General features: G+C 43.9%; 2 protein-coding genes across 2 annotated transcripts; one reads left to right on the top strand and one right to left on the bottom strand.

Moving 5' to 3' along the window:
* Window positions 1–377: 377 nt before the first annotated feature.
* On the top strand, window positions 378–7,908 carry OVOL2 (ovo like zinc finger 2). Its single transcript, XM_018085445.2, has 4 exons — window positions 378–480; window positions 1,142–1,332; window positions 3,513–3,702; window positions 7,416–7,908. The coding sequence occupies exons 1-4, from the start codon at window positions 381–383 to the stop codon at window positions 7,724–7,726; spliced, it is 792 nt and encodes a 263-aa protein (XP_017940934.1). The 5' UTR covers window positions 378–380; the 3' UTR covers window positions 7,727–7,908.
* Window positions 7,909–11,044: 3,136 nt separating this feature from the next.
* Window positions 11,045–20,873, bottom strand: MGME1 (mitochondrial genome maintenance exonuclease 1). The gene is made up of 8 exons (XM_008922724.2): window positions 20,812–20,873; window positions 19,889–19,940; window positions 19,540–19,703; window positions 18,061–18,107; window positions 15,599–16,199; window positions 14,256–14,478; window positions 13,665–13,797; window positions 11,045–12,475 (listed from the first exon to the last, which is right to left on the bottom strand). Exons 5-8 carry the CDS (start codon window positions 16,119–16,121, stop codon window positions 12,341–12,343), a joined length of 1,014 nt encoding a protein of 337 aa, XP_008920972.1. The 5' UTR covers window positions 16,122–16,199; window positions 18,061–18,107; window positions 19,540–19,703; window positions 19,889–19,940; window positions 20,812–20,873; the 3' UTR covers window positions 11,045–12,340.
* Between the last annotated feature and the right edge of the window lie 146 nt (window positions 20,874–21,019).

Here is a 21,019-nt window from a genome sequence, read left to right as displayed (position 1 = left end):
TTTAATTTTCAGACGTTAAATTCTTTTGCAAACATTCATGCCTTAGGAAGGGCTGGAACAAAGCTCAACGCTTGCTCCACCGTCGGACCAGTAAGCAGACTTGTGAACATCGGTTATGTTTGCAGGCACGCATGCTCCCTTCCCAAGTTTTCCTGGTGGCATTTTTTCTAATTCACTTATGAAACTTTCCTCCCCCCCCGCCCACCTCTCCCCTCTCCTCTCCTCCCTTCCGCCTCCCCGTGCCTCGGCGGCTCCTGCCGGTGCGTGGGTCCCGCTCCCTCGACGGCAGCGCAGCTCCCTGCGCCCTGCCGGGCTGCGGGCCGGCGCAAGGTGAACGCCGCCGCTTCGCTCCGTGCCGGCCGTGCCCCCTTGCCCTCACTATGCCCAGAGCCTTCTTGGTGAAGCGCCGGAGCCCGCAGCCGGCAGTGCGCAGCTGGGATGGGCTGCCCGACGAGGAGAGAGCCGACACCTACATCCCAGGTACGGCGCCGGCGGGCTGCCTGCCCGCACCCGTCGCTGCCGGGAGGAACGGAGGGAGCGGGGTCCTCGCCAGCCCCCGCGGGCTGCGGACGGTTAGAGTTGGGGAGAGGGCTTTGCTGGGACGAGGGAGCCACGAAGGAGCGGGCGTGCGGGCGGGCGGTGGCTTGGAGAGAAACTGTACTAAACGCGGGAGGGGGGGAAGTGGCCAACACTTGGGGGAAAACTCCCCTCCCATCGGCAGGGGGGCTGCCCCCGCCGGGAGATGCCTCCCCTATGACTGGCACCGTCTCCAACCCCGGGGATGGCGGGGCGGGGGGAATGTGTGTGTGCCTGGGAAGGTGGGAAACTTCGTTTGCATGAGAAAGGTGGCGGGGGGAGGACAAGGACGGACCCAGGGCGGCGGGGGTGATGTACTCTAGGCCTCCTCCTCCTGCCCTTGTCCGGGGTATAACGGGAAGGCGGCGGAGCTGGCTTGTTTGAACTTTGGGACCGTTCGTGTTTGAGTTTCCGATTGCAGCGTGAGCCTCGGATCCTCCCCCGCCGCTCGCGGGCCCGCCCGCAGGTTAAACACCGGGGCCCGGCGGCTCCCGCCTTCTGCGTCCCCTCCCCTGCCCCTGGCTCCGTGGTCCCCCCTCTTTATCGCGTCCTCACCTCGCTGCAGGGGGGATCGGCTGCGTGATGCTGGGCTATGAGGACAGCTGCAGCCTGGAGAGCAGCGGGAGCAGCGGGACCCGGGATGCTGAGCCCAGCGACCCCCCGACGCCCCAGCCTACCTGCGGCGACCTGGGCATGGCCGGAGGGATGCTGCTGGACCTGGCCGTCAAGCGCCCCGTGGTCAGGTCGAAAATCAAGGTAACCTCCTGCAACCCAACCATCTTACCACCCGTGATGGGGTGACCACAGTTCAAGGTCAAGGCTTCTGCTGATCGGGGACACCAGGTGCCAGCAGTCCCTTGGGCTGTCTCTGCAAGAGATGACAGCAAGAGGTCCGTGAACATGCTGGCCATAAGATGGCAGCTGCAGGGCAAGCTTCATAAGTGATATACTGTAATCTTCCAGTGCCCTTTGCCTTCTCTTATCCTTGCCTGGGACATGCTGCCCCTGACCTGCTTGGCTCGGGTCCCGCAGGAGCTCTGAACCCAGCCAGGAAGGACCAGCCCTGGCAGCTAGGAGTCATGCCCCATGGTGCGTGGGTGGATCTCATTCCTTAACATGGGGCCTCCTTAAAGACTGCCTTCTAGGTTGTAGTCAAGCCTTCACCAAGGGGGGCTGGGGTGAAGCTTCACACTGCTCCCCTACCCTCTTAACTTATCAAGATAGCAGCTAGTTAAAGGTTCTCCTCTGAAGCTGTGAAAGGCTGTTTCCACCCTGAGGTCGACTGGTGGCCTAGGGTGAAATGAAGCAATTATCTATCCACTGACTTTGTTGAAGAGCCGCTCTGCTGCAAGGGCAGGATCTCTGGGTGTCCCTTGGACAGAACCAGGAGAACAGAGCCGTGATTTCCCTCCCAAGGCTGAGAAGGCAAATTACTCATGGTGCCTCAGGTCCCCATGGTACTGAGAACTTAACACTGACCTCCCAAACAGCACTGAACATCCAGGGTCCCCTCAGCAGAAGTGGAGACAGGCCAACCCAGCCTAGGAAGGAGATGTGTTCACCGCTGGTAGTTAACGCCTCCTTAAACCCTGGCTATTGCTTCGCTGGACAGAGCTGTAAAAATTCCCATTGTCTCTGTGAGATGACAGACTTTCAATCATCATATTCTCATGATTAACATTATGTTTTCACCCTGGTTATATGCAGCTGCTTGAGGAGGAGTTATACCCCTGTTGCCCAACAGATTCTTCCCAGATGGCTCCTCCTCTAGTTTCACACCTCATGGTTTCACAGCTGCCGTTTTTTACAATTTCAAGTAGCACTGCTTCAGTAGTAAGCAAAGGAGGAGGACTAGGAAAAATAATTGGCTCTTCAGGAAAAAAAAACAACCAAATGTATTCCTGTCTTTGTGAAGAGCTTGCCCTGCTGCTGTTTGATTTTAACCTACTCTGTATAATTTAACCTGGGCTACGAGTAACTGTCACAGCATTCAACCCATTTCAGCAGAGTTGGGTTTTTCTCAGAGTTTCACAGAAACTCCTCAAAAGCACCATGAGGGCTGATGGATGTGTGTGCATGGTGCTGCCTGCTCTGCTGGCTTTCTCACATCCTGAGTGTCTATCAGTGAGCATGTCTCTATGTTCTCTCATGAATGGGTAAACTAGCAGCGAAGTATTTGCAACTTCCAGAAATTGAGCTTTCCCTCTGAGGAACGATCTTCCCCAGAGCTGAATCATCAATGTCTGCCTTCGTCAAGTTAGGTCATGGTGTTGGCACAATACTTTTGGTGCTAGGAGCGGGAATGAGATTACCCCTTAATGTCACTCTGCTGTTAATTAACGAGCCAGGGAGACCAACGGAAGGAAATTAGTGCCATTGTTTCAGTCTCTATTGAGTTAGCACAAGGTGCCTTAGGTTTATCTCTCCAACCCACTCTTTTTATCACTGCTGGGACCCATAGCAGCTGGAAGCATGATTAGCAAAGGCATTGCATGATACAACTTTCTCATACCTTGGAGGACTTCCCATCTCCATCCGGGATATTAGCTGAGTGCAGGAGCAAACATACAGGCGGCCCCACAGAAAGATGCTTGTAGCCTAAGCCCTTGTGCTTATGGATGTGACTGGACAAAGGTTGTTGCCTCTGGAAGGTATCCACTACACAGGCTTTGTTTTAATCACTGATTCTGAGCTGGTGAGCGTTGCATCAGTCCCACTGCACATTGATTGCAAATACCCCACTTGATTGCAAGGAAAATGTGAATGTTTCGTCCAGCAGGAATCTCCTGAATACTTTCACTTTTCATTTTTAATATATCCCAAGATTTTTTTTAATGCCACAACAAGCCATCCCTCCTTATTTTGGTTTTTTTCTTCTGCTGGTCTTCTGTTGTTCATCTCGATGCCCACTCACCCAGTCATCTTCCATTCCTCAGTTTACCACTGGCACCTGTAACGATGCTGCACTGCATAGCTGCGAGCTGTGTGGCAAAGGCTTTCGCTTGCAGCGAATGCTCAACCGTCACATCAAGTGCCACAGCCAAGTGAAGAGACACTTGTGCACCTTCTGTGGAAAAGGCTTCAATGACACCTTTGATCTGAAAAGACATGTCCGGACCCATACTGGTGAGAATGCGTTCCCTGGGGACTCACGGGAGGCTCTGAGGAGTAGGAGGTGGGAGAAGGGGTGAGATGGAATAAGGACAAGGAGAGGGTGAGGGTAAGCTATCAAGACCATGATACAAAGCCCAGGTTGACAACGTTTGCAAAAAATAGTGGAGTTGCAGTGGAGGAAAGGGGAAGACATGAGTGTGGACAGAGAAAAATCCTGGGAATGATGAAATCTGAGAACAGCTAGTGAAATCTATGTGAAGTAGTGCGGGTGTACGCCTGACATCCAGACTCAATGCAGACACAGCCACATGCTGCAATGCCTGGGTCAGCAAGAGTGGGATAACCCACTGAGGATAACCTGCCTGGGATAACACGCCCGGGATAGCAAATCACCACACGTTATTGTGAGACCAGTGCACAAAGACAAGCAGAGGCAAGAGGTGGATGAAAGTGCTTTGCCCTCTAGAGGCAGTGAGCAGCAGTTTCCTGGTTATTTTTTTTTTTTGCTGTTGAGAACTTTCCCCGCTGGCTATTCCACAGGATGGGGTTGTGGCTTGCTTTTGGCACTGTCTGGAGAAACCAGAGTGTTGGTCATGCTGTGCCTGCAGCTTCTTTAGGGAAACTAGGCAACACACCTGACTTCTGCTAACCCTATATGCTGCATCCCTTCCTGATTTGGGCTACCAGCTCCTCCAACTCCCTTTTGGAGCTGTTTCCTTCTGCACGTCATGCTGTCCAGATCACTTTGACCACTGGCCTAAACCGTTTTTATTCACTTGTCATGTGGGGTCACAGCATGCATTAAAAATCAGGAGCAGTTGGTTGAAAATCACCTGACAGTGGTTCCTGCTCTTGCTCTTGTATTGCTCTCTCAGGCTGGAGGGATATGCTTTCTGTGGCCACTCTGCTGTGGATTGAGCTCCCGAGTCCATCCCAAATAGTGGTGGTTGTGTTTCTTTGAACCGGATCTGTTGCCTCAAATCCAGCTCACTGCTACAGGAGTGCTTATCCCAGCCTGGGGCAGGGAGAAGGCTGCCATTTTGATTTGCTTCCTTTTTCTTGGTGGAAGCAATGGCTTAAATAAATGTCAACCCCCATCCTCACCAAGGGTGCTGCTTTCTGGCAGGTCAGGTTGGCTGTGCTCAGCAGGCTTAGACTTTGCACTGCTGGGCACCCAGAAGGTGCATCCACCACATCTCACAGGCACATTCCATCTTTCCAGATATGTGGTTACCCAATGGGAGCTGGAGACTATGTGGGCTTGCTCTGCAGTGCCCTTTCTTTGGCTTAGACACCATTAACCAGGTGTCTAAACTGCTAGAGGTGGCACAAGTATAGTTAGTAGGTAGGAGCTGTTTCTTAGCAGTAGAACAATAGAACTCATAAAAATTATGCCCATTTCAATGGGAAGGCGTTGGCTAGAAGCCAATGTTTTGGGCTGTTTTGGTTTGTTTGCAAAGCTTTCATTTGGAAAGTAAAGCTGCTGGGTGTGAGCAGGGAACTACCACTGGGATATGGCTGAAGTGGGGAGTCAGTGCTTCTAAAAGAAGTGATTTTTTGATCTGTATCCTCATCCTTTGAGGCTAAGAAACTTAATCCAAGACAGTCTCTGTTCAGAAGCTGTGGTAGGTAAAGTAAAAATCTCTTTGCAGGATTAGAACCAATTTTGTGAAACACTGGAAGGGGAGAAGGATCCTTTTACTGGACAGGAGTGAAAACCCTGGAAATGTGAATCTTTTAGTTAGATTGTCCCCAAATTTACTAGAAGAAATCTGCTGTCACTATTTCTCCTCTCCATCTTAAAACTAGGATGAATGCACACATACACCGTATTTGCCTGGTGCCTTGGGTGATGGCAGGGGTGAGGGCTGGCTGCAGCAGTGGTACCAATACTGTATTGATGTGTATCTTTTCCAGGCTGAGATATGGCATCTCTGAAAGCAGTGACCTTCTTCATATCAAAATTGGTTGTTGTTCAGGAAAGCTGGGCTATATTTGAATATTAAAAAGAAGGCAAATGGACTGGAAGTGGTAGTTTGGGCTTTATTGTGTAGCTACAGGTGATCATCTACATGTGCTTTACTGGGTGTGGGTGTTTTCAGTGGAAACTGTAATGTAGCATTTGAAATGAGACTGTGCAACAGTAGTGTCAGAGAGAGTAAAGGCATCCCAGTCTAGCTTCAAGGTATGAGCAGACTTAAACATTAAAAAGCATCTAAGATACATGGTAAAAGAAAATTTTAAAATGATTCCTAATTGATGAAGAGGTTCCCACAGTCCCGATGGGCTGTGCCATCCTGGCACTATCTTTTTTGTGCTTGTATGCATGCCTGTGGAGCACTGGAGCAGGCACCAAGGATGGTGCCTGCAGTTTAAACCTAATTGCCTTCAGAGGAGCATAAAACTGCACCCAGACTACCGTTTGTAAAAAATACATTTTTGTGTGTGAATCCTAATGAAGGTTTGGGCTTTCTCTCCAATTGCAGTTTAATGTAACTGAAGCAGTCTTACAGCAGTAGGCATTAGGAAACTTCAGTGTTGATAGTTAAATCCGGTGCACTGGGATGACCTCTTTTTACAAGACTTGCAAAAATGCAGTTGAGATGCTGCTTACTGGAACTTCTGTTTAGCTTGGATTTTTGGTAGAAGCATCAGCAACTGAGCGGTAACACAGTGCAATCACAAAGTTACATCTGTCTGAATGGACACACGTGCTTTGCCCATTTCTGCCTGGCTCACCATAGGTCTGATCTTCCAGATCGTCATGTATCACCTTCCATGGGGAAAAAAGGAGGTTAGGTAACTCCTTATATCAGTTTTAAGGCTGGTCTTTGCTTGAAAACTTACTGAGTCTACTAAGTCTACTAAGTAAAATTCCAGCTGGTTTAGGTTCTCTCAAGTATTGCTTAATCCTCAGCTATTTAAGTACTGGAGGGTTGTTGTTAAATCAGTGTTGATTGGTGGTAAAATGGATGTCCTTTACTGCTCAGTATTTCTGTAATGTTGGTTGTTTGTACTGAACGAAATTGCCCAGGCATTCAAATCACAAGCCAGCTCCTTCTGCCTCCTCTGGACACACACAGATTTATTTCACAGATTTATTTTGCAGAACATGCTGAGTTGGAAGGGACCCACTAGGATGATTGAGTCCAACCCTTCTTTCAACTTACTGAGTTTCTCTTCTAGAATTTGAGCTTGTAGTCTCAGTCATTGTACTTATTGTACAAAAGTGCTCTCACTCCTTTGAAGCACTGCAATAGCTGGGCATTCACAGTAGGCTGCCATTCACTGAAGCCTCAGTAAGTTTTGCTCACTAAAAGAGAAAAATCAAAATCTTACCAAGATAGAAGTTTTCATTCATTATAAAACCCAAAATGACAGGTTAGCTGAAATTTTTACCTAATCACAGGACTTCAAAAAGTCAAGAGGTCTAAGAGTAAGTTTTGCAAGAGCTGTAATGGCGTCCTTAGGACCAAAGCACAGTTGGGACCCTGTTATCATCAGCATCTGCCTACACCTTTTCAAAACATTTCTAGGTTTTCTATACCTAAATATGTCAACCCATTTCTGAAAATCTTAGCCTGAAAGTAGGATGTTTTATTTAGATAGGTAGTTCCTTGGGCTAGTAGCTCCCCGCTGCTACATATGTGCTCAGTAGCTGCCAGAGCCTTGCTCCTAAGCCAGTTTTAAGAAACGTAAATCAGAACAATCTTTTACTGTTGCAGGAATTCGTCCTTACAAATGTGAGGTTTGCAACAAAGCCTTCACCCAGCGCTGTTCCCTGGAGTCCCACCTCAAGAAGATTCACGGTGTGCAGCAGCAATATGCCTACAAACAGAGGCGAGATAAACTTTACGTGTGCGAAGACTGCGGCTACACAGGCCCCACGCAAGAGGACCTATACCTGCACGTTAGTAACGTTCATCCTGGAAGTGCTTTCCTGAAAAAAACCTCAAAAAAACTTGCAGCAGTTTTGCAAAACAAACTGAGCCCTGTCCTGCAGAGGAACTCCAAGGATGATGACAAAGATGAGTAATGCAGTGGATTACAGTGGTCTACAGGAATGAAGTTTACATGTAGGATGAGATATATATATATATTATTTTTTTAAAAACAATTCTGAAAAAAGTACCTGCAATTAAAGGGATGCTTTAGTTAATGGGACTCTCTTGTTGCTAGTAGAACCTCAACTGGAAAGAAATATTCCCATTTATGATGGAAACATCAAACTTTTTTTATCTGGTCAATAAAAATGGAAAGCTTGGAAGAGGCTGTCTGTCACCTCTCAGATGGAGTATTTACTGAACTGACATTTGGGCAATCTGTCTTCCGTTTCAGCTCTACCACACATCAGCTGCCACTAAGTTCACCTTTCCCCAGTGTATTTTGTAAAGTTAATTTCTGTTACCTCCTGTACCAATTACTTTTGAGAGGTTTGAGTGAAAAGTGCCAGGTAAGAACAGCTACTAGTACATTGTTCTATGCAAATTTAATTAAAGTGTCTTAAGAACAGGAGTACATTGTATTGGTAAATAAGTTAAAATGTGCAAATAACCTTAACTCTGCCCCCTGTGCAGTAGCTAACAATTTATGGAAGGGTGATCCAAGGTGAGTTGAAACTCTTCTGAAAGGATGCAGAACTTTTCCTCCCAAACTTTCTCTGCTGGCAAATTACATTATTCCAGGGCAGACTTTTGGTTTTGATTTAGGTATTTTAAGCCATGAACTTACTATTATGTTTAGATGCAAGTGGAACCTTAACTCTGATGTTCCTGGTCTTGTCTTGCTTTGAGGATTATTACCACATCCTTTTAACATACATCAATATCGACCTAGAAACCCAAAGAAAACTTGAAGATAAGTATTTTCTGTCATGATGAAATGCAGTTTTGTCTCTATTTTGTGGGGGGGGGAGGGATGTTTGGGGATTTTTTTTGTTTTATAATCAAATGCTTCTTCACTAATACAACAGAGCAGTGCAATGCAGTGAAAAGGGGGACTTAGCCTGTCTCTGCTTCACGAGATCACTGCAAAACTGCAGGCATGAATCTGGCTGGTCATCTGTATCCACTGTCAGTTTAGAAGGGTCCTAGTGAGACTGATGCTACCAGGGAAGGATATGATGATGATGAGGGACTGGTACTACCTCTCTGTGCTTTTGGATTTCTGTAGTCCCACTCCAGCTCCTATTGACCCAGGACAGTTAGGGTAGCCTGTGGGGACTATTGAGTGTGAATTTAGAGATTTAAAAAAAAAAATAAAGCTGTACATTTGGGGAGGATATGCTGTATTCTATATATGTTGAAACAACAGCTGAAATTAAGCCACGTAAAATACAGAGTCCAGCATAGCCAGTACTTTCATAGTCATTACTGCTAAAATGAGAGATTCTGAGCAATTTTGCAAGAATTTTAAAAAGCTTTTCCATTTGCTTCAGTTTTCTAAGGCATCTGCTTGGGTTTTTGTGGGGAAAAGATTCTAAGGGTTTTAAAGCATTCCTAATGATATTAATACTTTATTCAGCACAACTGTTGGTGCCTGGGACCTTGAAAGCAAGGATAATAAAGTGATGCTACTGTGTTAAGAACAAACTTGTCATTCTATGTAGCAGGAAAGTTCACAGGATAATAAATGAGAAGTTGCTGGGAAAAAAAGCATCTGAGGTAAAGTAGAAGATCCTGACTTTGCAAAAAGCTTATGCACTGATCCCCAGTTCTTTGGATATCATGCCATTACAACTGAACAGTATAAAGAGAAGGTTGCTCGCTCTGAACAAAGCTTGCTTGATGGCAAATAGTCACAAAACTGCTGGGCTAAGGAAAGCATTAACAGCTAGTTCAGCCAGTTGTGCTGGTGGGACTCCTCCATAACCTGCTCAGTGAGGCCTCAGTCATGAAACTGCTGAGTTCTGCTCCAGGGCAGGACTGTTTAGGACAGTCCCTCTGAGCAAAGAGACTAGTGTTCACCTAACTGCACAGGATTTGTGTGCTCAGCTCTGCTGAAACCTCAGTCCTTACACTGGTGCAGTGGAGCCAGGGCTGAAACTCTCCCTTTGCAACTAGAGACACATTTTGTGTGTGTACGTATGTGCATGGGTTGTTTTTTAACCCCTCCTGTAGCACATACTGGTTTTGGTCTCCCTCCTGTATCACTGCCAGGGCAAATCCCTGTGGAAAGAACCACAGGCACACTGAGGTGGCCACAGAAAGCACTCACAGTAACAGAGAAAGGGAGAAGTTAAAAAAGTAAAAAAACCCTCTCTGGATGGAGAGCAAAGCTCTGAAAAGCTGCATGTTGTAGCTGAAGTAACTGCCCTGATTGCCTGGCAAGTTTTTCTGCAGAGGATAATGCCCTGTGCACATCAATTTAACAGTCTGGCAAGTCAGTTTAAACTGATCACAAAGTGGGTTTGGGTTTGCGTGACACTTGCAATGGCCACCTGCCAGTTCTGTTACGGGACAAACCAGTGCTAGCCTGTGCCACTACAGAAATGCTCCAGAGCTTACCCAGGGATGCCTGAGGCAGCCACGCTTTCAGAAGTGCCTGACACGAGTGACTTCGACCACTGCTGTCTTTGAAGACTGCCTGCCTTCTCCTGGGTCTCTGAGGGTATAGACTCAGCCAAGACTTGATAGGTTTACAAACCAACACTGCTGGCAGCCTTCCACAGACAAGGCTTTTGTTAAACAAACAAACACAGACGAAGCCAACAGGTGCCCACACTGCCCAGGCTCCAGACTTGTCCTTATTTGTTAGGGGGCAGGATGAGTTTGAACATTTACATGGTTCAGAGACATCTAACGGCTGTATGACACACTGACAGAGAAAGCAATCCCACCCAAACATTGCCCAACTGTTCCCTACTAGCCTGATCTATCAAATCTCAATCAACACAGGGATTTCAGCCCATTTTATCACCTCCTGCTACTGCCCAGGGATCTTATCTCTTGCTTAAACCCACCCTCTTTGTATCTATGGAGCTATCTTTCACAGAAAACTGGCAGTGTTCGGTGACACTGAACCATCCACTTGCTAAAATTCTGTGATCTGGGAAGACACTTGTAAAACAGGTAGAACTTCTGAGAGCTTGTGCTGTGTCTTCCTGGTTAGTCATCTCTGAACCCAGTTTTTCCATCCCCATGGTTTGACTTTTTAGATAGAAATCTAATTAAGCACAGAGTAATCATAACATCACTAGACCAGGTTTGAATAAGTAAGTACCACTATAAGTTTCATTGACACATTTCCCTGGATCAGTAGTATGGAGGAGCACCAGATCACTATAGCTATTTAAGTTTCTTCAGCAGCAAGCCTGTCCATTTTTTTTTTAGGTATCATTCTGGCTGATTTTTTTGAAGCTTATGGGTTGGTCATATTTTTATTTGTAATCTGCAGTGGTATTGTGAAAACTCATACATACAATTTGGATAAAACAATGAGAATGAGGGAAAAAGCTTTCCAGGTGTATAACACACAAAGCAATACTGCCTGACATCATCAAGGCTTATTCTATGTCTTACAGACTTGATTTTATAAGCTTAAAAATTAACTTCTGTTTCAAAATATTTATTCAGAAACTTATCTGAAAAAAAAAACAAAACAACAAACACAAACCCACAAAAAAACCACCCTCCAAAAACCAACCAGCAGCTCTTCATCCCTCAGAATGCCTGGCTTCACAGCCACAAGCCTGCTTTTATACAAAAACCCATGTGCACTGGCGTACACACTCACTTGACACTGGAGATCCTTCCACCTGGGTGGGCTCATTGTCGGCTCAGACCCACACAAAGTCAGGAGAGCTCAAGGCAGTTGCAGCCTCGGCCTGCACAGAGCTCACAAGCCTAAGTACAGAGCCCATTTCTTCTGTGGGCTGCACAGGCTGTACGTTAAGAAACCTGTAGGAGGAGCCACTACGAATAGCCAAACTCCCCACCTTTCAGAAAACTTGCTGGAAATTTCTAAGAGTATTGTTTACAATTCTGCTCCTCTCTTACTGAGCCACTTCTGTTAAATTATCATTTTGCTGTAGTATATTAAACAAGACTTAATGAGAACTTTCATTATAATTCTTAGCACAGGTCTTCCAGTTGTGGTTGTAAGAAAATCCACAAATAGTAACAAGCCTGTTAATAGAGACCTTTGACATGAGCAAGAACTAAACTGACTGAAATCCAGTCTACTATATCAATTCTTTATCATTTGCATTTCCCTCAGCTCAGACAATGCAGATGTCCTTTTGCTTTAGTTCACCAACACTTTCCAAAGTTTTAGTTCTGCAACAATTTTTTTCTCAAAAATTACCAAAGAAGGATGACTTCATTGAACAGTTTTACTTGATAATAAAAACTTTTCTATAAACCTTAGATTGTATAAACTGTGGGGGGGGGAAAACACAGGCTAAGTAAGTTGACTTTGTCCTGCACGGACCATTGAAGTCACCTACAACATAAGCAAATACATATTCTCCATTCGAAATTCACACATGGATTTTTTTTGGTTTTTGGTTTTCTTTATGGTGGAAAAATTTCTTACCCCTGATGGTAAGAAATTAGCCAAAGTTATTAAAAAAAGAATAAAAGTGGTATACATAAACAAAAGTCTTGTTTTGTCTCTGTGCTCAGACCACTTGCTGCTTCTTCGTTTCTTCTCAGTTTCTGTCCATGTACTCTTCAAGGCGCAAAAGCCACTTATTCCAGTACTGTGAGCACAGATCAGGATCCATGAAGTGTGGATGCGCAGGGGAGCCATTCTTATAGGCAACCACGATGAGTCCACAGCGAACCTACATTCAAAAACAGAGTGCTGTCAGAAATTCAACATTCAGATAACATTCTAAGAACTAAACCTAACTACAAAACATAACAACACATACATTTGTTTCTTAAATAAGAAATGGGGAATAAAAAAGGGCAATAATTCACCATAAAATACTTGGAGACTAACAGTCAAATGCTCCAAAAACCCAGAGACCAAAGCTCCAACCAGAGGACATGAACTTTGACTATGAATGATATTTAAACCTTGTAGATGGTGGTAAAATCCCCAGTGACTGATGAGGTTTTGCCTGGGGCCACATAACCAGACTGATGCAGTCTCCGGCATCAGTCTGAATGGAAACAGGTACTTAGGTATGTTCAGACATTCTTCATACCTGACAAATCCAAAATCCCAAATCAATCCCAAACAGCCAGTGCTAGTGGGGGGGCAGGAGGCTAATAGCAGAATTCCAGAATTACTGCCCACACTTCCCTCTGTTAAGTGCTTGTGTTTACTGACCTCTGCACTATTCTAGAAAGTCTTTTGCACAACCTATGAATTAACCTGCTCTCTTCTGCTTCATATTTTCCCTCTTCAATGTTTGTATTGAATCCTTCAGGCCAAGCAGGCTAGAATTGCATTTGGAGTCTTTAAAAACATTATTCCACTGTCTTCTGATTAAGTGATTCACAACACACTGCTTTCCCCAGATGAAACACGGTACAGCTTCCAAAGACCAAGTCCATCATTTAGTCCCTCATTTGTTAGTGCGATACAGCAACACATGATGCAAGCAAGGCCCTCCCACACCATTTTCCTGTTTGCAGGCTCTTTTGCTTTATTACTTCTCCTGCCCCTTCCTACTCTTGACACAAGTAAAAACCACACAGAACAAAGCACAGGGGACTGCCCACATGCCAAGTCACTGTGAGTTCATCTGACCTCCTAAGACTCTGAGCTTCCCTTGGTCCCACTGAGCAGGTCCTTAAAATCACTGAAAATACACTGCTGACAGCCAAAGGCAGCAGAATTAGCAGGAGTAGCAGAATTATTTCACAGTATGTCAGCTTAACCTGATCTAAGACTGGGCTCCTTTGTCACAAATCCTACCAACAATTCCATGATGGACAGCAGGTTCTAAAGGCAGTAGGCAGGGACAAATGAAGATGACGTGGGTGCTGCTACTTGTCTTGGGAGGTAGTAGGCCTACTGACCTGGAAGTCATAGTTGGCATCATGATTTATGGCTCCAATATATGCTGCAACCTGTAATGGGTTGTCATAAGTATTCTTCAGAAACGGCTTTGGTTTCTCTGAAGTTTTCCAGTCAATCACACACAATTGGCCTCTGCATAAGAGAACAAGATAGGACAATGTTTTAAACTTAAGTAGTCACAAGTAAGAAATGAGGGATGAGACAGCACATAAAGACCTATCACACTCAGCCTGTTTCACCCTGATGTCATGTTGCTCATTCTTATGTCTAAATATTTCTCTTCACACTGGCAGTTTAGATCTCAAAAACTAACACTTACTAATATCTGCTGCAGTTCCTGGCAAATGCTGACAATCAATTAACCCTGTCCCACTCACACCCTACTCCAGTAAGGAACTCTCCACAAGAAAAAACCAGCACTTCTGGTACTTCTGTCATCAGGTTCATCCAGGGGAGTTAATCTGTTTTGCTGGTCCTGGAGATCTGCCAAGCTTCCCCCCAGCCATTCAACAACATACCAGCTGCAGCCTGGGACATGGCTTCCCATACACCACAGACATTACAGGTGCCTTAGGGTAGAGGAACCTCACCGATACTTCGCCACGCAGTCTACCAGGCCCAGATACTGAAGGGTCCCGTGATGAACTCCACTTTCCAGAGCTTTCACTTCGCTGATATCTTCTAAGACATGTTCCACACTTGATAAGTAACCAGAAATAACACCATCTTCGCTCTTCTCCTTAACTGCCATCTCTTCAGACAGGAATATAGATTCCAAAGCTGAATGAAAGAGTTCTCCTTGGAGGAAAAGATCTGAGAAAAATAGGAAAAAACACATTTTAGACACTACTTTAGATTCATATTCTACATATTATACAATGAAGCTCTTAAATCAGTCCTGTTTTTTGTGCTGAAAGCTTGAGGATGTGGGGAGAAGGGAGACAAAATAAATTGTCAACAGTGAAATTAGTATCTCTTATATTAATATTACTTTACTTTTTTAGTCTCACTAATTACTCAGAAACAAAATACGAGTTTTAATTTATTGTATACAAAAGCATTTGTGAATTTCTAGGAATTAAAAACATTCTTGGCTGCTTTTGCTGCACTTGCTTATTCTGCTGTATCAGTTCATTTGAATGGAACTGATCTCATGAAACGAGTGGGCACAGTTCTAGGAGTAAGGGCTTATCTCAGAAAGATAAATTTTCAACTGTTATATAAGGTTTGTTATGCCACCTTATCCATTGACGTGCTTAGTAATTAAAAAAGCATAATCACAGGATATTAGTTTTAAAAAGCAAAAAGCATAATAATTCATGTAAGGAGCACTTGGGTACTTATCAACCTCACTACTTACTATCCCCTAGGTCCTCCCAGATCCCTTTCAGTCCTGTAGCTTGGAGGAAATCACCTTTGTATGTCTTATGAAATGAAAACCTCTAAATGCATGGAAATTTCATGGAAGAGGCTGCGCAGACTGGATGAACTAAACAGGTAATGAAAAACTTCACCATAAATAGCAGGATATATTGGTTTTTAAACACTCAAGATATAATTTCAAAATGCCTATTTCCATCTTGTTACAAAGTAGCTTTGTATCTGCAAAGAGGCTCAGTAATATCAGCTGGAAAATATCTACTTGTAAATAGGTATTGGCAAATAGAGAAACAGAGGCAGACAGGATCGAGTCTACAGTCTAATACTCATTTCCCACAGATTTCTAAATCCATTTTAATGGTTTTAGAACAAAGACCAGAGTTTAGGCTCATTGGTAACAGGTACACTCACAACATGCTCTCATGAAATGGAAACAACTTAAAGAATTTCCAAAATGCTTGACCTGTAGGGCCTGATACTGCCACTGTTAGAATATACCTGCCAGTTAAATTCTAATGCTTCTACTTTGCAATGGCACTGTGGTTAGACTTACTTTTGGTATACTTTTCAAAACCATCTTTTCCAAGTTCCACTATCATTTTCTGCTTCCATCTTTCTAGATAAAAGACTTGCTGTGGAGAGAGAGTTTGTTGAAGAATATGGGTAACACTGGGCATTTTCATTTTTTGTAACATGATTTTCCTGGGCAGGTTTGAATCACTGTTGAGAGGGGAAATTCTCTTGTCGGTGTTTATTAAAGGAACCCAGTTCTTGGGAGTCTTTGTTCCAGCTTTAGCTGGAGGTCTGTGTTTATCCGGTGGCCCATATAACAAATTGTCTTCTTCAAATATTGTCTCTGGTGTTTGGGCGCTGGTTTTGTAAGATGTAACAGAGTAGACCAAGTTTTTGTACTTTTCTTGGTCAACTTGTTCATAACTGTTTGCTTTTTTCTTTTTACTACAAATACATGCAGAAGTAGCCAGACATGAATATGGGAATTGCTTTTGACAAAATGGTATTTGAAAAAGCATTTCCAGTTTCCCTGGTTTCCTGGACAGTATCTGTAGGAATTGCATTCTGACAAGAAGTGTTTGTGAATGGTTAGAGTTTTCTTTCTTCTGTCAGGAACATCTGGAGGTTACAATATTTTCCCCCTGTAGAAAAAGACATATTTGATTTCCAGAATCATAAAACTTTACCACCATCTTATTTTTGCCCTTGGCCAAACAAAGAATTGCTACAGTCAAAGTGTCCTCATATACTTCATGCCACCAAAACATCTTCAGATAAATAAGAGAAAGAACCAATAAGCAATGAAAAGAGGAAACAGTCCTGAAAAGAACAGGTACTGGTCTGCAAAATCTGAAACGGGGCAAGCACATAAGGATGTTGCAAGTAGCAAAAGCTGCAGCAGAGTGCATTCCGACAGGAACCGTATCATAACTGCCATGAAAGTAAATACAAAAACCAGATCTGCCACAAACAACCCCTCAAAAGAGGGAGAGTGAAATTAAAAAAAAACTACACAGAAGAGAATGAAGCAAATCTATTGCTATGAGGTTTAAAAACTTTTACATTTATAGTGAATGCCCAGCTTAAGGGGACTGTGGGGACAAGGTACCTTATGGAGAATAAAACCATGTTTTTCTTTTGTAGGAGAAAGCAGACAGCAGCAGTACATACAATTGTGAGACCTGAGACTAAGAAAGCCAAAAGAGAAACCATATGTACTTCAAATATCTTCAGACTCAAAGAAATCTTTTAAAGTTCAGAATAAAATACAAAAGTATTTTTCTAAAGTGAGTTTCAAATATAGTTCTGTTTTGAGACACTTAGGAAATTTAAAGGCAAGAACAGTATACCAGCAATACTGTACTGCATGGTAACTGCAGTGCTAAGTCCTAGGAAAGTTTTTGCACATGGCTAAAATATAACACCTGCATAGTGGCATTTCACTCAACATTAAATATATGCAGAACTGAGGCCCTACTCTCCTACTGAAAGTTATCTGCTTACCATTAGAAAGCTCCCTCCACCCACTGCAAAGAAAGAATCTGCCAGCTACCATCAGCATTCTGTTCCAGACAATACTTTCACGTTATTCTTTACCTTCCCCACACTCCTTAAACAGCACTTCACACACTGCCCGAGCTGTGCATGCCACAGAAAACAAAAATGCACTATGGGGAGTTATTTTGTATGGACAGATCCCATGCTCATGCACAACTGCTGTGGGGGTGTACGCATCTGTCACACAGAACAGTTTCCAAAAATGGGTTTGTACTGGCTGCAGCTGATTAGATCAAAGCATCTCATAGCAAGAGGTTGAGACTTTGGACTTGGTTTCCATAAATATTGTTGTTCATCTGTAAAGGACAAAACCATCCAGCTGAACAAATTTAATCAGGAGTAGGCAGATACACTGCTCTTTTTCTTCACTGGCTTTACATTTTCACACTGACCTAGTATGATCCAGGCAAATCAAAACTGTTCTGTAACCTGATGGCATGCAACCTGATACAAAAGTAACCTCTCAAAAGCAAATCCAAACCAGGAAAACACAATAAGAACTTTGTCTCCTGTAGCCCTAGCATTTGTGACCCAGTACCAGGTGCCCTGTAGGCAAATTTGCCATCCTGTTGTCAAACGGTCTCACTCAGTCTTTAGTAAGGGCTTCCTGTAATTACAATGCATATCAATCAAAACAGTTAATGATTTTAAAACTGCATCAAGGTCCATAAGAGAATAATAGAGGAAAATAATGAAAGTACCAACTAGTTAGTTCTGCTACTGACTTTTTACAGTCTGATTAGGCATAAAGCAAGCCACCTCACAAGGGAAACCTTACCAGTTAAGATACTTTGAATATATCACTTCCCTTTTTTAATAATTACATTATATTTAATATCAAAGAAATTCTAAAACTGCTTTCCTTATCCAGCAGAACTGGGTTGGGTAGAGTTGCACTTGTTCTCTCATTTTTCAATATTCAACAGCAAGAATGGATATGATCACCTGAGCATCCTCTGACCTTCAGATTCCTGTAAAAACTACTCTCCTGCCTGCACAACAGAAAAGCATAGTTAGGTGCACTATGAAAGGACAAACGAGACAATTAAAACCATTTTACTGCCACAAAAGTATGCAAGTTCTGCCAAAAAATAGAAATACCTGCTTTAGACAGTTTACACAGCAGTAAGAAATTGGACTATGTGTTTTGTAACTGAAGTCCTGCCCTGCTTCATTTTATGGACATGTGAGGAAGTTTTACAAATTTTTGTGAAACATAACCAAATATCATGTTTCCTGTAATTTCTTAAATGATGTCATAAACTGTTTCTACAGCTCAGCTTGCTAAAAATTTGTAACAGCATAAAGAGGTAGTTTTTACATTATACATGTCTCAGTTCTTCAGTTCACCCTGGCTTTTCAGTCAGTGAATTTTGTGTGTCTTCACTATTACTGCCAATTGATTCAAAAAATATAAGAAGCTCCCCATGTTTTGTCATTTCACTATCATGAAGCAGCTCTCTTCTGCAAACCTGCTACACCAGGATTTGCAGCAACTCATTCTTCTCAGAGACTATCACATTTTTAATAGATTTTTCAGTGTTGGAATGGGATTGGTTACCTGGCAGAATGTGCCCTTTGCTAAAAAAGAAATAATGAATGATGGTATCACATTTCAACAGGTGTCAGTTTGCTGTAGGAGGTAACAAAAAACAGTAGAAGCAGCAAAGAGATATATAAAGGTGAGGCTTTAATACTGTAAGAATATTGCTTCACTGTATTTTTTAATCATAAAAAGCAGTGCAAAAAAATTAATCTCTCCTCTCCTGAGATTTACCTCTAAATAAAGCTTTGATTTAAAATAAACCAGGAAAAATATACTCTTTTTCCAATGTAATAGTGTCCAAGCTTGTAGTTTCTTGGGCTATTGTTTGAAGACCATTAACATGTGCATTAATGGTCATTGTGTATGTGCATTAATCAGAACAGAACACATGTTGGGCCAATGACTGTGTATTTGTTACATCAGCCAGAGCACAAAAAAAAAAGTTTATTCTGGCTTTTTGTCAGCTGCAGGAAGCAAGATGATACCTGATTTAGCATAAAGTTCATTTGCAGTAAGCTGCCCCCTCAACATTTTTTAAGGAATACATTTATACCAGCTCAGTGTTTTGAACCATGGGGCTATTGAAATATGGAATATTATGAGCTCTACAGCTAATTAACTGCAACACTGATGCAGTGCCTCAGTGATTAGTATAAATTTTGATTTAACAGCATATATTACACTGGAGTAATACCTGTGGAAATGTTTGTGCACTCTATGAACTGAACCACCAGGAGAGTCTGTCTGCTGCTGTCCTGTTTTACAAAAAGAAAGAGGTTCTAGGATTGCTAAGAAATAAGGAACACTTGTGTCCAGCTAAATAAAAAATCATGTGCTTTTCAATAAATCACAGTGGCATTTCTGTGCAAATAACTTACATTTACAAGAAAGAAATGGAGTTGGAGTGGTTTGGATCTACTCTTGCCCCTGAAGAACAGAATTTAATTGATATTTCCCTCTGGGGAAGTGTCTCCCTTCTCTCTGAAAGGGTTTGTGGTTGAAGCCTGGCAGAATTACTTCAAGTGTTGCATGATGAGCCACACTGGAGGAAAGAAAAGAGGAAAAAAAAAGCAGGACTTAACTTTCCCAAGCAAGTTGACTTTGCAGCTCCAACAATAACTGAGCTAACAAAACTGAGGAAATTTTTCCCCGGATAGGAATGAGTGGCTTAACAGAAGAAAATAAAAAAGATTATTTAAGAAAAATTTCACATCTATAAAAACCTACCTCTAATTATGGTTTCGGAAAATAACCACCATGGTTTTCTCTCCACAGCCACCTGTCCAGCAAACAAAAGCACTAGCTTACTTCAGAGATAAGAAAGAGCCCCACTAAACGCAGCTACAGATCTGTTGCCCTGTGTCCCTAACTCCAGGAGAACAGATGCACTGATGAAGGTATAACTTTAAGTTAACATCACAGGCTTTTCTCTTGAAGAAGTATTACTAAGTCATGTAGAAAGGCAACAGTACCCTACATTCTCTTTCTCTTTTTTTCTGGCTACAACTTAATAAGGCAGGGCTTTGACAGTTGTATCACTTTTAGAACCTTACACACTTGCCCAGTCCCTGCCCCCAACCTCTTCTCCTTGGTTCCCTGCAGTTTGTAAACTAAATTATTGAACCTATCCAGGTTAAAAATACACCTCCCTCTTTTGGGACGTTTAAAGCATGGAGAGAGAAAATTTAGCAACCCAGTTTAAAGCACAAGCCCACAGAGCTACACCGAAAAAAGTTCAAGCTTCATTCCCAGCTCAGCACTGGGAATGGAATTAGTGGGAAACAGGGCTGTAACACGACGTCAGCGTTTCTGGCGATCTGTGAGAGCTGAGCTAACACCGGTGACCACCGGCAACGTTTCTACATGGGCACCAGACGTCCGGAAACGCGACAGGGCCAGATAGCCCACTCTTGTGCAGGGCTTCTCTCTCGGACAAGTCACTCGGGACAAGAATTCCCGCTGAACGCGGGCATACCCACCTAGCCACGGCAGCCCGGCCATGCGGCCCCCTCGGTGAAAGACCCGGGGGCAGGGCGAGCAGGGTTCACCCGCCAGGGGTGCAGGGTGGGCTAGGCTCGCCTTCCTTTCACTCGCTCTCATGACCCCCCGGCCCAGCCCCAAGGCGCTCACGACCCACGGACCCGCGTTACCTCAGACACACTTCCCGCCACCGCCGCGGGAAGCAGCACGCAGGCGCGCTCCGCCCGACGCCGCCGTCGCGCTCACCGCGCACTGCGCCGCCCTCCGCCTCATGGGAATTGTAGTTCTCCTGCGCCCCCGGCCCCTTCCCCTTCGCTGGAGCACCTCGAAAAGGCACCTGCGAGAGAGGCATGCCTGCTCTGTCTCGATCTCTTTGGG

This window comes from Manacus vitellinus, unplaced genomic scaffold (assembly GCF_001715985.3).
Source record: "Manacus vitellinus isolate BGI_N305 unplaced genomic scaffold, ASM171598v3 scaffold_81_pilon, whole genome shotgun sequence".
Lineage (NCBI taxonomy): Eukaryota > Metazoa > Chordata > Aves > Passeriformes > Pipridae > Manacus > Manacus vitellinus.
This window is presented reverse-complemented; position numbering and strand designations above follow the sequence as displayed.